Here is a 14661-nt window from a genome sequence, read left to right as displayed (position 1 = left end):
AGTCTAATAATCCGGCACTGGGCTAGCGTGGTGGACTAAGGCTCTCTGTAGTAGGGGATGCCTCTGCCCAGCAGTGGGACAATTTACAATTCAGGGCTGATACTATTATTAATCCGTAGCTATTTAAATCTTAAATTTAATCAGTTAAAAATGGCACAAAATATTTTAAAAGAAAACCCATAATTCTATACCTAAATATATAATATGAAGTTGGTAGGTTATGGTGTGTGTAGGTAGGTACGTAGGTAGTCATCGCGAGTCGGCAGGTAGAACATTTAGAAACAACATAACACCTCCATCTTTATGAAGGGCTTTCTTTAATACAAGCCGAATGGAAACTCGTGAAACTGTGATGTGTGGTACAAGGAACGCGCTGTAGCGAGTTAAGTAGTAAGTGAAAATAGAGGAATTGAACTTACGTAGCAACTAATCTGCCTATATCAATATATTGAATAATGTTATCGTAAAATTGCGGAGTGTTGAAAAGAACCTAATTTGTGTTTGATTTATTTTGTCATGTACTATTATTTTTTTTTTTTACTTAAGATATTGTGACTATTATTTTAATTATATCTAAGAGTCTTTAACATCGAAAGAATCCAAAACATACCTACTTTACCACTAGCCACTACACTTCAATCTCACTATTTCAAAACCAGCAATCTAATTCTTAAATTCTCGATATTTCCCAAACCAATTAACTATTAAATTTTTTTCAAGCATTAAACAAAAATAATCCAAACCGCTTATCACTCGCACCGGCCCGATCCGAAGCACCGTGTCGGAACGTGGTCTCAATTATTAAACAATGCAATCGTCGGAGACGCAGCGCAACCTTAGCTTTAATACTTGAATACCTAGAATTTGGGTCAACGGACGTGGAATATATGATCCGTGTAGCGAGTGAAATTATTTAGTGATGATATTTTCACTTGAATTTTACATTTATTCCGGTTCTAACTGCTTACCGAATTTATAGTGAGTCGTAAAGGTGTGTGTTGATTTTTTAATAAGTTTTGTTTTCTATTGTAATGCTCTTATAAGTGTTCTTTTTTCGAATTTGATTTTCTTTTATTAGAATTCAGCCTGCTTCAACATTCAAGCAATATTTTTGTTATTTTTTTAATAGGTCAATTGTTGTGCCTTAAATTATATTATGCATCAAATGGATGAATAACTCATTGTTGTACTCTTGAGGTTTCTGTGGAAACTACGAAATAAATACAATTTTCAAAATGCTTATATACTTTAATTCGAAAGTTTAAAATCACTACATCATTTTTTCTTAAACAATACAATACATTGTCTATTTTTTCATTATATACATCTAATAATGTTTTTTAAACATATTCTTTAGTAAAATATTCATAAAAGCCTTTCTAATAATTGTTAATTTTTTATTTTCGAACATTTGGTAACATTTTACATTATTTAGAGTTACAGTGTTTTTTTACTAACTTATAAAGAACGAGATCTTACCGTAATTATATTAAAATAAGTTAAAGTAAAGCAAAACACTTTAAAACTAAGACCAGTGAATAAGAAAAAATATAAAAAGTGTTAAGACTAAATGCTATTGGTGTCTTACATAATGTGATCGCTGACAAAAGTTGCCACAGATTTGAATATTATTACAGTAGAACAGTTTACATACAAATCAAATAAAACATTGTAAATTCAAACAGCATGCATAGACTTAAGGCCAAAGAATTACTTATTGTCATAGTAGGGTATGCATTTCGCAATCCTAAAAAAAACATAAATATGAAAACAAACCCAAAAGACAGAATAACTTAATGCTAATAAAAGAATCATATCAAAACACAATTCAGTTAAAAATCAAAACCGTTACGCGACGTCTACACGCTGTTTGAATCCCATAGATTCACGCAATACATTATCACAAAATCTAAAACGCATTCAATTTACTCCCCATTTCGTCGAGTTTGTACAGTTACACACACCGCAACAATAGAATTCAATTGGGGAAACAGCGTCTCTCAACGACCGTGGCGCAATCAACCCTGCCCATCTCCCTGAACACTCTCGACAGATTAACCAACATATTTGCATCGTTGTTCCTGCATAACCACAAATTGAGAATATTCTCCGTTGGCGAACACGTATTCGAAAAGTAATAGTAGTACGAAGTTATCCTTAACTTCTCCGCTAACAAACGCCAGTCGTTCCCTTTCGAAGTCTGACAGTCTAGCAGCTTGCACAGTATAACTCTATCAGAATTGGTCAGTACGTTAGTTCGATAATTATTGTCAACGCTAAAATTACTTTTAAATGTGTTGTGCTTGTAAACAAAGTCGTATCTGCCAGATTTTTTAGTGAGCGATGAGTAATTGAACGGGTTCTCGATAACGTTCACCACTGTGTCGACGGTCGAATAACTGTGCCGTTTGCAGTTCGTGTTCAAATCGTTCGTTTTCAAATTGAAATTGACTGAATTGGACTGTTTCTGTTTCTGGTATATGGAAACGTTTAGTTCCAAACAGTTTATTGAATCTGTTTGGTGAAGGATGAATACACAGGACAAGGATTTGACCGTCATGTTCCAGATTTGTGAATAGGATATCTCTTGATATTTTCCGCCTGAATGAATTTTCCAACCTACACCTACGTCCCTTACGTTTATACACAAATCGGAACAATTCTCCTGAAAATATAAAGTTTTAGGATCACAGAGCAACGAACCTCCCGATTTTTTCTCGGCGTCCAAACACTCGTTGTAAGCATAGGGAGTGTCCGCGAACACATGAGTTCGAAAACTATAAAAACTATCGTCCATCTTGGACACGAATAAAGCCAGTTTTAGAAGCTTAGCATCTAAGCCGGTAAAACTTCGACCGACTAAAACGAAGTCGCTTAGAAATTCGCACACGATGTAAACTTTGTTGGGGTCTACTTGGGCGAAGATCGGCGTGCCGGGCGTCTCTTGGCCTAAAGTAAGGACTTTGCGCCATTCCGATGGGTTGATTTCCTCCGGCTTTTGAAGAACGGAGAGCAACCAGCTGGTGTTCTTTAGTGACGCGAAGTGTGGCAAAGTTATCACGACGCCCTTGCGAAAGTGGAAATTCTTCGGTCCGCATCGCACGACTGGACTTAGTTGAGTTTCGCCTGATAAAAAGTATATTAGTTCTACATTAGCTATTTATGTTAAGTTTCCAGAATTGGATCTATCCGTTTAAGTAGATCATTTGTATTCAACTATTTCTTATACGGGTCACAAAATGTCTTAGTTATGGTGCCGCGGGCCGCAACGTAAACTCATTGACCTATTTAAGATCTTAAAACGAAGTTAAAATTTAATTATTTATTTACTTTAAAGTATTCATATTTAATAGAATGATTTCATTGTTATGGAGTTAGTAAACAGATTAGGTGGTCATGGGATAAGTTTCTTTAGTTTTAGTGAAATTTTTAGTCACGTGGGCCACTTGCAAACCTTTAATGTGTCGTATGAAAAAGCCCGTTCAGCCGCAGGCTAAGTATATCCGATCTATATTATAGTATGCATATAGGGTACTCTTAATTATTTTTTTTGACCACCACACCGATGTCAAAAGTCCAATAATTGCCGATATTACAAAGAATTAATAACTTTAATCCCATAATACACTTTAAGTTACTTTCCCAACATTTAGAAAGAATATAACCAAATTTAGTTCACTTGTATTCTATTTTGTCTTGGTCCGGCTTCTCTAGCTAAAACTAAATCGTCTGACATTTGAGATTTAGGTCACAGCACGGTTAATCCTATTTCGGTGCAGACACTGCCTTACAATGGACACGGGTTAATATTAAATAGAATTTTCTTGCTTGCTTCGGCGTCTCTACAGGTGTCTTCTATCTTCTGATCTATTATCTGCTCTATTCTTTACCGATAAGGCATAAAATCAAATGACTAACCTACAACATTGTCATATATTTAGGGATTCCACTATAGCGTTATTTTCTACCGCCAATTTAGGTCGGAGAAAGGTCGCGGAAGCTATTAACAACGGATTAAGGGTGGCTTTGGTCTTCTAAAAAGATATTGTAACAGATATTACTTCTTTTTCAATTCTTGCAATAAGTGGGTTGTAGATTAATTTAATCGTTGGAACGCAATTAAATGAGTACTTCCTTTTGTTTCTTTATTTATGTTGTACCTACTTAAGAATTATTGAATTTGACACAAGCAAACATCATTTAATTAGAAAATACCTATAACTTTTAAAATATTAAAAATAATAACCAAAAATTGGCTTCGTAATAGATTATTTTTTTAACCAACTTCAACAAAAGGAGGTTCTGAATTCGACTGTATTTTTTACCTCAGAACTTTTCACTGGGTAAACCGATTTTGATGATTCTTTTTTTATTTGAAAGCGTGTGCTTCCCGTATAGTCAAATTTCATTGTTGTTGGACCTTTTACTTCGGAGATACACCAGAAAACCCTTAAAATAATGTCGTCAACTGCAACATCAACGTATACTGATTTTTAATAACACCAAAAAGCAAAAATTAAACCTTCAGTTTTTTCAAATATAAAAATAATGAAATATATTCACCTTCTTGTAACATCGGTCTGTGCCACTCCTCATCAACGACTTCCAGAGAGAACAGCTCATCCCCCTTGTCCACCACGCCATCAGGAACATATAAACTAACACCACATTTATCCAGACTGAACCATTCTCCATCACTAGTCACCATTTTAGATTTCGTAGTTTCAAAATGCGAGCTCAGATATTTAGAGTCAGTTGATGCGTTGTTTTTTAATGACGGCGACATTTCTACGCTCTCGTTGTATGACGAGCCGGCTGGAAGAATTGATTTTATTGTGAATGTAGTTGAGGCAGACGATATCCTCTGCACAGATGTACACACATCTAATAACAAACAGGGCTTGTATGACATCTCGTCGTGTACCGATTCATGTCTAATATAGTAGAACAGGGATGGCGAACCTTTTTTGGCGGACCATTTTTATAAAAATAATTGACACCACAGTATACATCTAATACTTAACAAGCGGAGGTTGTACGACATCTCGTTGTGTTTCGATTTTTGTCGGATAGAACAGGGATGACGAACCTTTTTTGCCGGGCCATTTTTATGAAAGTAATTGAGACGACGGTATACATCTAACAACAATCGGAGGTTGTACGACATCTCGTCGTGTATCGGTTTTGTCGGATATAGTAGAACAGGGATGGCGAACTTTTTTTGGCGGGCAATTTTTATGAAAGTAATTGAGTCGATGGTATACATCTAACAACAATCGGAGGTTGTACGACATCTTGTCGTGTACCGATTTTTGTCGGATAGAACAGGGATGGCGAACCTTTTTTGCCGGGCCATTTTTATGAAAGTAATTGAGACGACGGTATACATCTAACAACAATCGGAGGTTGTACGACATCTCGTCGTGTATCGGTTTTTGTCGGATATAGTAGAACAGGGATGGCGAACTTTTTTTGGCGGGCAATTTTTATGAAAGTAATTGAGTCGATGGTATACATCTAACAACAATCGGAGGTTGTACGACATCTTGTCGTGTACCGATTTTGTCGGATAGAACAGGGATGGCGAACCTTTTTTGCCGGGCCATTTTTATGAAAGTAATTGAGACGACGGTATACATCTAACAACAATCGGAGGTTGTACGACATCTCGTCGTGTATCGGTTTTTGTCGGATATAGTAGAACAGGGATGGTAAACTTTTTTTGGCGGGCCATTATTATGAAAATAATAATATGCCTGTGACGTGCCATCGAAGGTGTGCTTTAATAATTAGGACGCCTCTTTTCTGGCGATCTTTTTGGGTCCCCATTATATTTTTGTTTCGCATGGTTTTGTCACTTGCCACCACTGGAAGCTGTTATATTTGTTCGCCATCCCTGGAGTTATGGAAACATGGAGTGAAGGCGTTGAATTAGGGACATGGAATAAAAGCGCTAAGTTAGATTTTTGGCAGGGTTGCAGGGTTTTTGTGTAATTGGATAAAAACTATTCACGATAAAAGGCCAACTGCGTTTAGCGTAAAAAATATGTGAAAAAAAATCATTTTTTATAACATCTTAACAAAAATATCTAAAAGAAATCTTTCTCAATACATAAATAGAACAGTGCCATTGATCCATGATCTTTAGTTTAATAAAAAATATGATTATAAGTTAGTAGCAGTCGTGTATAGTAATAAATTACTCAAACAATGAGGCATGCAACTAAAGACTAGAATGCGCATATTTGTTTTTATTGTTTAAACAAAATACACACATCACGCATTTATCCCCCTAGGGGCATGCAGAGGCGCAACCAGGACACCCACTTTTGCTAAGTGTGTTCCGTCCCGAGCAGAAAAAAACAAATATTACTTTGCCCGACCCAGGATTCGAATGCAAGACCTCAAAGCGCCGCCGTACCGCGCACGCAGTTCAACTACGCCACCAAGGCAGTCTTATTTTATTTATAGACTAATACAACTTTAAATTATATAATTATTTCAATATATTACTTAATGAGATTATACGTAGTTAGGAATGAGGATGCAATTAGGTGTCATGAGAGAAATGCTCCACCATAAAATTGATGGTTGCTTAAAAAAGTAAAACAATTGCCGGCTTCATAGTAGTGGAGAGTATCTCGACAAAGAGTTCACGCGGTGCCTTAATTAAAAACTACTGGTGACATTAAATTGGGCAAAAAAGCATCATAGAAAAATGAACCATGCTTTGTACAAAATATAAAACATTATTCATAAATCAGGTGCTATATCAAGGTATAAAAATATAAGCAGCGAAAAGTGCAACTCACAGCTCAAAAAGCAGCTTGAGTCAGAGCGGTCTGACTCGGCGGCTTCCTTGCAAGCGGTGTTCCTCTCCGAACGGTCTCTTACCTCGTGATCTATCGGCGATATATAGCTATAACAAAAATTCTTTATAAACACGTGTTTAAAATCAATAATTATCGTAATTTTGCTGGTGGTAGGATATATTCAATATCCGCTCGGATAGTGATCATACACAAGGTTTTAAAATCCGACATAGTGGCCCACGTAAGTGTGTCGTGTTCCATAGTCACCCTGTGTATATTTCAACAGGCCGGCATAATTATGTTGATTGTCGACGGTTAATCATTTCTCGTCAGTCGATATTCTATAGGACCACACTCCGCTTACCATCAGGTGCAGTGGGGCCACTTTGTGTGTACGTATAACAAAAAAAAGATCCGATTCTATCTCATTTTCTAAAATCCAATATTCGGGCCTTTTTATATATTTATCAATTATTATACCAAAATTAATGAGGATTTTTATTTAGAAACTTTACTGATAATAAATATTTGGGCCGATTATTATAGGTAAGCTATTTGTAGTCTATATAAGCTAATTTACATGTAATAAATATATTGTAGGCTATTAGGCAACATAAAGAATTAATAAAGAATGAATTCGAAACACAAAGTAAGTTAAATACAAATTCTAGTCTGTAAAATTGTCTCATAGCTTCAAATTGTAACACTTAACATTAAAACACTCCCGAAACTCGTTAGTTCCAAAACTTGTATATCCTTTACCACGTCTTGTTCCCATTAAATTAATTAAACGTAGTTCTCACCTGTTAGCTAGTTGCGGTACTTCGTATAAATGTTCGTGTCGCGTGTTAGTTGACGTGCTTGTGTGTCTGTGTGTGCGTCGCGAGTCCACCGTCTGAAACTCCTCGTGTATCGTCAGATCCGGCTGGTTGGTTAACGTCCTCTTTATGACGCTTCCGAAGTAGTTAGAACCTGGTTTGTTAGACGATGGTTTTGAATTTGATGAAAACAAAAGCGTAGTTGTAGGAAAATATTTTAGCTTCACACGTTCCTGGATTAATTGTTTCAGCAATTAGATACAATCAGCCATAAAAGCTGCTGAACATTTTTGGAATTTCAAAACGCTTCTACATATTACATGCAATGGAATACTTTTATTAATCTTATATAAAGTTAACCTTTTGAAGATTATTTTATGTAAGAAAAAACGATTATTGATAAAGGCAAAAAGTTTTGAGGCGATTTGATTTTTATTATTTTTTCACCTTTTTTTGAAGACATACTTACCTACATGTAAAGCAAACGAAAAAAATGTCTTTTATTATTAATTTCCCTACACATTAACATTAATTCGCTATACTTAAACTCAATAACTCAAGTAATATCTATCATATGTAGATTACAGACTCACCGGAAGGAGGTTTAACATATGGCGAATTTTCCGTCATCTTAATTTTCATATATTTGATTCCCAATACAATAACAACAATAAATATAAGGAAAGCAATTGACAAGGCAGTGAATAGAGGCCAATAATTTGAACCTGCAACAGATATAAATATTTTGTAGAATCAATATCTCTAAACATATTAATCAAGTCGTTAACAAATAATGTTATTCGCCATAAGCTGGTTTCAACCCGTAGATGTTTTTCAGATAGGCGATGCTGTAAGCCATAATAGTGTTTAAATAATTGTAAATAAGGTCTCCACTTACCATCGTTAATTATTTCAGATTTAGAAGTCCTTACGCACATAGGGCATTGTGCCATCTGATAATCCTTGCCGAGGCACGCGGTGCTGGTTAAACAACGTCTCCTTCTCTCTTGAAGACAATTTGAATCACACCTCGACCACTCTGACCATTGCGACCAACGACCTAATCCGAAAACAAATCAATACAAACACATATCCCCGAAGGGGTAAGCGGTGGTGCAACCAGGGCACCTCCCCATGTGCGTTTATCCCCGTGATGTGATACAGGCGAGCCTGTCGCCATATCACAAATTCCAGATTCCGGGTTGATACTGAATACAAAAATCCAATATCATTTAACTAGACCCAGGATTTGAACCGGAGATCGCAAACCGTTGACGTACCGCGCTTGCAGTAACATTACCGCACGTGGAAGTCATTATAATTTTAAAGTTATATGTATAAATGGATATTTAATATTCAAATGGTATTCAAGAAAAGTTACCTAATAAAATATCCGAGGATTCGTCAGCGAGCTCGTCAATACCGTCTACGTACAAATCTGCAAAGGATTCAAAGAATCGGGTGATATTAATGTAATTAAAAAAACACAAAACGTAAAATAAAACTTTATTTCCTTACACGGATTAAATATATCGCACCCTTAGAACTCAAAAAATACGATTTGTGGGAAACAAATAAAAAATATTTGAAAACAATATAGAAGGCAATGAATTGGGCGGTCGTCGAAAGTAAGAATCTGTTTCTATAATTTTGTCTTTTTCTTATCATAGGGTAAAAGAGCATGGAGGTCGTTTTTTAACAAAATCAGGAAATATATAACATTTGAGTTAGGTCACTTAAGTTCTAAGGGTGCGAATTATAATGGTTTTATTAATTGGTTAATCGACTTATTTTTGTATAATTGGTAGTTTCGTATATTTTGGCACTAGTAGGTCTAATTATGACGTACCTATATCACAATCCATGTCGCAGTCTTGCGTCTTCTGTACATTAGTGCCCACACAAGGCTGTCCTCCGTTGAGAGGTCGAGGCGCTGTACAAGTCCTTTCCCTTTTTCTCCCAGTTCGTCCTTCTCTTCTTGAACAACATTCCGTCCAAGCAGACCACGTGCTCCAACCTCCATTTACTGAACAGTCATGATCCGTTAATGTTTTGCTAGTTAATTAAATCTCTCATTGTCTGATGAAGATAGAAGGATTAAATAATGAGTAGTCGACACACTGATTAATATAATTTACTGAGAAGTGAAAAGTTGGACAATTATAATATTTCAATAATTTAATAGAAAGGAAGAAAGAAAGAAAAACGATTTATTAGTCACAGTCGTAATATAAACAAACACAATGTACCTAATTAAAATTATTAATAAAAATTAAAAATGGCTGATCGCGGCTGTGACCACTCAGTATAATGTTGTGATGTAGTGCAAACCACAACACAACGCTGTTTTATAGACTAAGTACGTGATGTCTTATAATTAGATGTCACAAATTTAATTTCGGCTTTTACAATCATTTTTGAATATGATGCAATGCAAAATATTCATTTCTTACATACATTTGCAATGCATGAAAGATTTTTCCATTTGCACATACCGAAAACTGTTAGCAGCGCCGGTTCAGACAGCCTTTTTCCTGCTAAATTTTCAGCGACACATGTGTAGTTCGCCATATCCTGAAAATTGTTTCACAATGAAATTCTCACGCGTCCGCTTGTCCGTTCTATGAATGCGAAATGTTTAGTGGAAAGTTTGTTGAAGTGTTCATTTATAAGAGTTATCCGCTTCTAGTTCGGTGGCGGTTTTATTGTCATAAACTATTGTAAGGAAATTAAATGTTGCGTTATACCGGCCGGTGTTTTCATTTCATACGTTATATACTTTAAAATTTTAACTACAATACTATTGTTACAGCATGAAGAATATAAAGGTCATATTAAATTATATGCCTATAATTAATAAATAAACAAAGCAAAATATACGTATGTAGATTCCAGTAAATATTGTAATTTTTAAAATCTGTACAGAAAGTGAAACTTTATAATTTGAAAAAAGAATAGTCGAATTTTTTTTTAATGACATTGCAACTGTCCAGCAAACTAATAATAAGAAATATTGAGTTTTCTTTTTTTAAACGTCAATGAAATAAATTCTACTTGCCAGTAACGATGCTTGTTTGATGACCAAATCCCCCTCTTTGGTAATCTGTACATTGTCATCGACCACGACGGGCGCTCCATTCTTAAGCCAATAGAGTTGGGCGAAAGGTGCGGCTGGTGGCGGTTCGCAGCGAAATGTTACTGGGGTGTACTGTTTTACCAGTTGTGACTGGGGTGCCACAGAGAACAACTTCTTTATATCTGCACAAGATAGTTATTACTCAGCCATTATGATGTGGTGATGTTGAATAATTAAGAGATAAAATAATAAGAGGGTCGTTTTAACATTGCGTTATCAAATAAAACCATATATTTGTTTTTACCACTGCTAACATTGTGCTAAAAATCATCGATGAATAACGAATATTTTCACCAAAAACCTCGGTATTACTTTTTTATCATTTTGTGGTTTAGTGCGAATATGTTTTTTTGTGTATTTCTGTCTGAAAGTATGATGTTACCGTTCCGAGGAATTTTCGTCGTATAATAGTGGCCTTCCAAGCATGTAAAACTAAAATTATTTTTTATTAAGATTATTATATTATTGATTTTATTATATTATTGTTTTAAGAATGCAATTATATGGTTTCATTTATTAACGAAATGTCAAAATGACCATTTATATGTTGGTGATACACAATATTGTACTGTTATTTAACTTCTTTAGCATATTTCTCATACAAGACTGCAACACAGTTATAATTCTTTTGATTCTGTGATCAAAAATAACATCTAGGGCTCTTATAGTTCCACCTTTACTAATTATTCTCAACAGCTACCGATATTTAAAACAAAAGTGGTTTCGGTTCAAGTGTTTACTCGCACAAATGTAAAGGAATAAAAATCACTACCTACTATTGATATACTATAAAAAATATAATATCATTTAAAAATATATCCAATCTGTCAAAAGAAAAGTCAATGAATTAAAATAAACCCAACTGAATTTGATATTTTCGACGGATAAAAATTAGTCGTAATTTAATTAAGTATTTGTATAATCTATTATAATAGTATGAATTAACGACCTTATCAATAATGTAATAAAGACATTCACTATAATATGACGGAATAAACTCCGCGCGTAGTCAGCGAACCGTAGCAAACTTGACTGCTTGTAATTTACGAGCCACTGATAAAAGCTTTCGGATGTCTGAAGGAAAATGCTAAAGATAGGTACTTTACACCGACGAGTTTGGGTTGTAAATCAGTTTTTAAAATTTCACCGCCACTTTGCAAAAATTGCATTATTCTAGAGTTCTTTTACGTCACAAATTTACTGTCGCAAGTATCTACTTTAAACTTATTAGAAAGCATTGCTGAATATAGTAACGATGACATACCTAATTTTGGTTAAATGTTTAATTTATTTATATGTAAGTAATTATATAACTTATTAACATGCCAAATGTTTGTAAACGAATAAGTTTACAGCCTAATGTATAAGATATAAACCAAATTATGCAATACAATAATTATTGTAATTTTTTTTTAATAAAGTTGACATTTTACCTTTTAGGGATTGAAAACTAGTTAACTTTATTAATTAGCATTAAGTATGTATTATGATTCTAAGCTGTTTTGTGTGTAAAATGAAATAAAAATTCAAATTGGAGAACTATAAAAAAACATGGATACTCACAAGCAATTTCAATAGCAGCAGGTTGACTCCGTATCTGTCCCCGACTAGTCCAAGCGAAACAAGAGCATTGGAACTTATCATTACCAAAGTATTCTTCAACATTCTCTCTGGTCACTTTGTGTTCGCCCTCTATGATCCTCACTCCGGTTTGCGGATCAACAAATTCGAAATTAACCGCTTTTGTTTTAACACCGTTGCATTTAAAGAACACCTTCAAATAAAATTAAATGTAAGTAATGAAGTGAGAGATTTCATGATATCGACTTCATTAAAATTTTAACATACGTTGTAGATTTATCTGTGTTTTGTATCTCAAGCTCTTTAGGTAAGAAGGTATTTAACAATAATTAGTAGTTAAGACAATTTAAGACCTTTAAATATTGGCAAAATGGTTACTTTTATATTAATAAATTTTATATACTGTGTTGTACATTTGTAAATAATCTTGGAATAAATTACTAAATATATTAAAACATAATTCGTTAGGTTATAATAATTAAACATAATAATTAAAGATGTTTGTAGTTTAACTAAGTCAACGAACTTTCACAAAAATACTTGAAAGAATATATTCCGTTATAATTCATAAGACTCGCAATACGACTCGCAATCAACTTACTTCTAAAGCATTAGCCGCGCGACATTTCAAAGTGGCCGGCTTATTTTTAACGACATAAGTGTTCTCCGGTTCCAAAAGAAAAATTGGCAGATTGTCCTTAGTTGTGTGCAATGGTATTTTATCATCTGTCCCTTGGTTCGCGTTACTTCGTGCTGTTGCTAAATCAGGCGAGTCTTTGTAATTGGATTCTTTTGTGTCATAATCGTAGTCTAGATACGTGTTTTCGTCATCGTCATCATCATCTTCTTCCTCATTATGAGTGTATACGTGTGGGAGGTAATAATCTTTAGTTTGTTGATCACTGGCTAATGACATAGCGTAATTATCGTCGATGATTTGTGATGAAACATCTTTTCTTTGGTTTATATCTACAAAAAACGATATGAATGCACTCATGTATTTTGATTTAACAGATTTGAATATAAAATTGAAATGAGGAGTAAATATTAGTTAAAACTCAATATATTAAAGAAAATTATCTATGTAGGTAGTTTATATATGATTAATAAATAATGAATTATGTTAAACAATATCAATGAGTACAATTATCAACTGTTTTGTTATAAACGCACGTGAGTAAATAAATTGTTTATATGAAAACTTCTTTAAAAGTCGAAGAATTGTTTAGCAGAGACTAATAATAATGAGGAAGAGTAATAAATTATACGAATATTGAATTAGAAGGTTATTTTGATAATAAAACTTAGTAAGAAGCTATTCAGAACAATATAAAAAATATCTACACATATAACAACAATGGTAATTAAAAACTATAATACTTACTCTTGCCGGTGTTTTGTCCTTTTACAATTAACACTAGCTGTACGTGTATTACGTAAACGCAAATCCAAATATTCACTTCCATTTATAAACTTATCGTTTAGCAAAATATTTAAAATAACAACTGCTTCCTCGCAATCATTTTCCATAACTGTTTTGATTTTGACTTAAGTGTCTACAACTACATATTTTGCTCAAAATAGAATATGAATAAGTTTTGTAATACACAAGAATATTATCACTAAATCATTCCATTGATAGTCCTTGATATTCAAAACTTCACTAAAGCGTCCACTATTTAATTATTGCATGATTTAAAAAGTCTTGTAAAGTAATAATTATTAATTACTTTAATCATTAAACGTACGAGAAGTCATAAATTGAATTGCGTAATTCAGATTTTTGAACTTACACTCCGGTTTTCGTAAAGAATGTCGTAAAAGTTTTGTATTTTACCCCCACGTCGGGTAGGTGCTGACGTCGCGGCGTTCGTAGTTCGACTGCTATTATAAGGGATGAACAAAGTTTCCAACCCCTCAGAGGTCAACGCTGCGCATGTCCTAAACTTTTAAGTATTGTACTTTCAGCGACAGTTTTTTGATTAGAGAAATATCTTAAATGCTTGTTCTTTTGAACTGATTTCGCCGATTTAATAATTACTAGTTGATAATAAAATTTAGATGTTATTCCAATACTATGAAACTCAGATTTTATTATTATTGGATCATTTTTAAATAGAATACAGACATTATAATGAATGTATTACTTTTATAAAAAACAATATATAATTTATAATTTTAGGTGTACCCAGAAAGTTATAATATTATAGATTTTCTGATGATAAAAATTATAGCATATTAATTATCTAAAATCGACGTTGTCATGTGTAGAAACGGAAGAAAAAACATTATTTTATAAAAACTATATCAATTA

The 14661-nt window shown here is 33.8% G+C and overlaps 1 protein-coding gene across 1 annotated transcript; it reads right to left on the bottom strand.

Moving 5' to 3' along the window:
• Positions 1-1382: 1382 nt before the first annotated feature.
• LOC115454473 (netrin receptor UNC5C-like) lies at positions 1383-14656 on the bottom strand. Its single transcript, XM_037443320.1, has 13 exons — positions 13732-14656; positions 12949-13316; positions 12330-12540; positions 10689-10888; positions 10126-10204; positions 9480-9656; positions 9012-9068; positions 8529-8690; positions 8224-8355; positions 7616-7784; positions 6813-6919; positions 4564-4815; positions 1383-3126 (listed from the first exon to the last, which is right to left on the bottom strand). The coding sequence occupies exons 1-13, from the start codon at positions 13811-13813 to the stop codon at positions 1979-1981; spliced, it is 3144 nt and encodes a 1047-aa protein (XP_037299217.1). The 5' UTR covers positions 13814-14656; the 3' UTR covers positions 1383-1978.
• Between the last annotated feature and the right edge of the window lie 5 nt (positions 14657-14661).

The sequence above is a fragment of the Manduca sexta genome, chromosome 26, assembly GCF_014839805.1.
Source record: "Manduca sexta isolate Smith_Timp_Sample1 chromosome 26, JHU_Msex_v1.0, whole genome shotgun sequence".
NCBI classification, from domain to species: domain Eukaryota; kingdom Metazoa; phylum Arthropoda; class Insecta; order Lepidoptera; family Sphingidae; genus Manduca; species Manduca sexta.
This window is presented reverse-complemented; position numbering and strand designations above follow the sequence as displayed.

Excerpts from the sequence above, each read along its gene's own strand:
- LOC115454473 (XM_037443320.1), bottom strand. The coding sequence starts at position 13,813 with ATGGAAGTGAATATTTGGATTTGCGTTTACGTAATACACGTACAGCTA. Across the intron at positions 12,541-12,948 it reads GCGCGGCTAATGCTTTAGAA|GTGTTCTTTAAATGCAACGG; the intron begins GTAAGTTGATTG and ends TTTTATTTGAAG. Across the intron at positions 9,657-10,125 it reads GGCGCTGCTAACAGTTTTCG|TAAATGGAGGTTGGAGCACG; the intron begins GTATGTGCAAAT and ends ATGACTGTTCAG.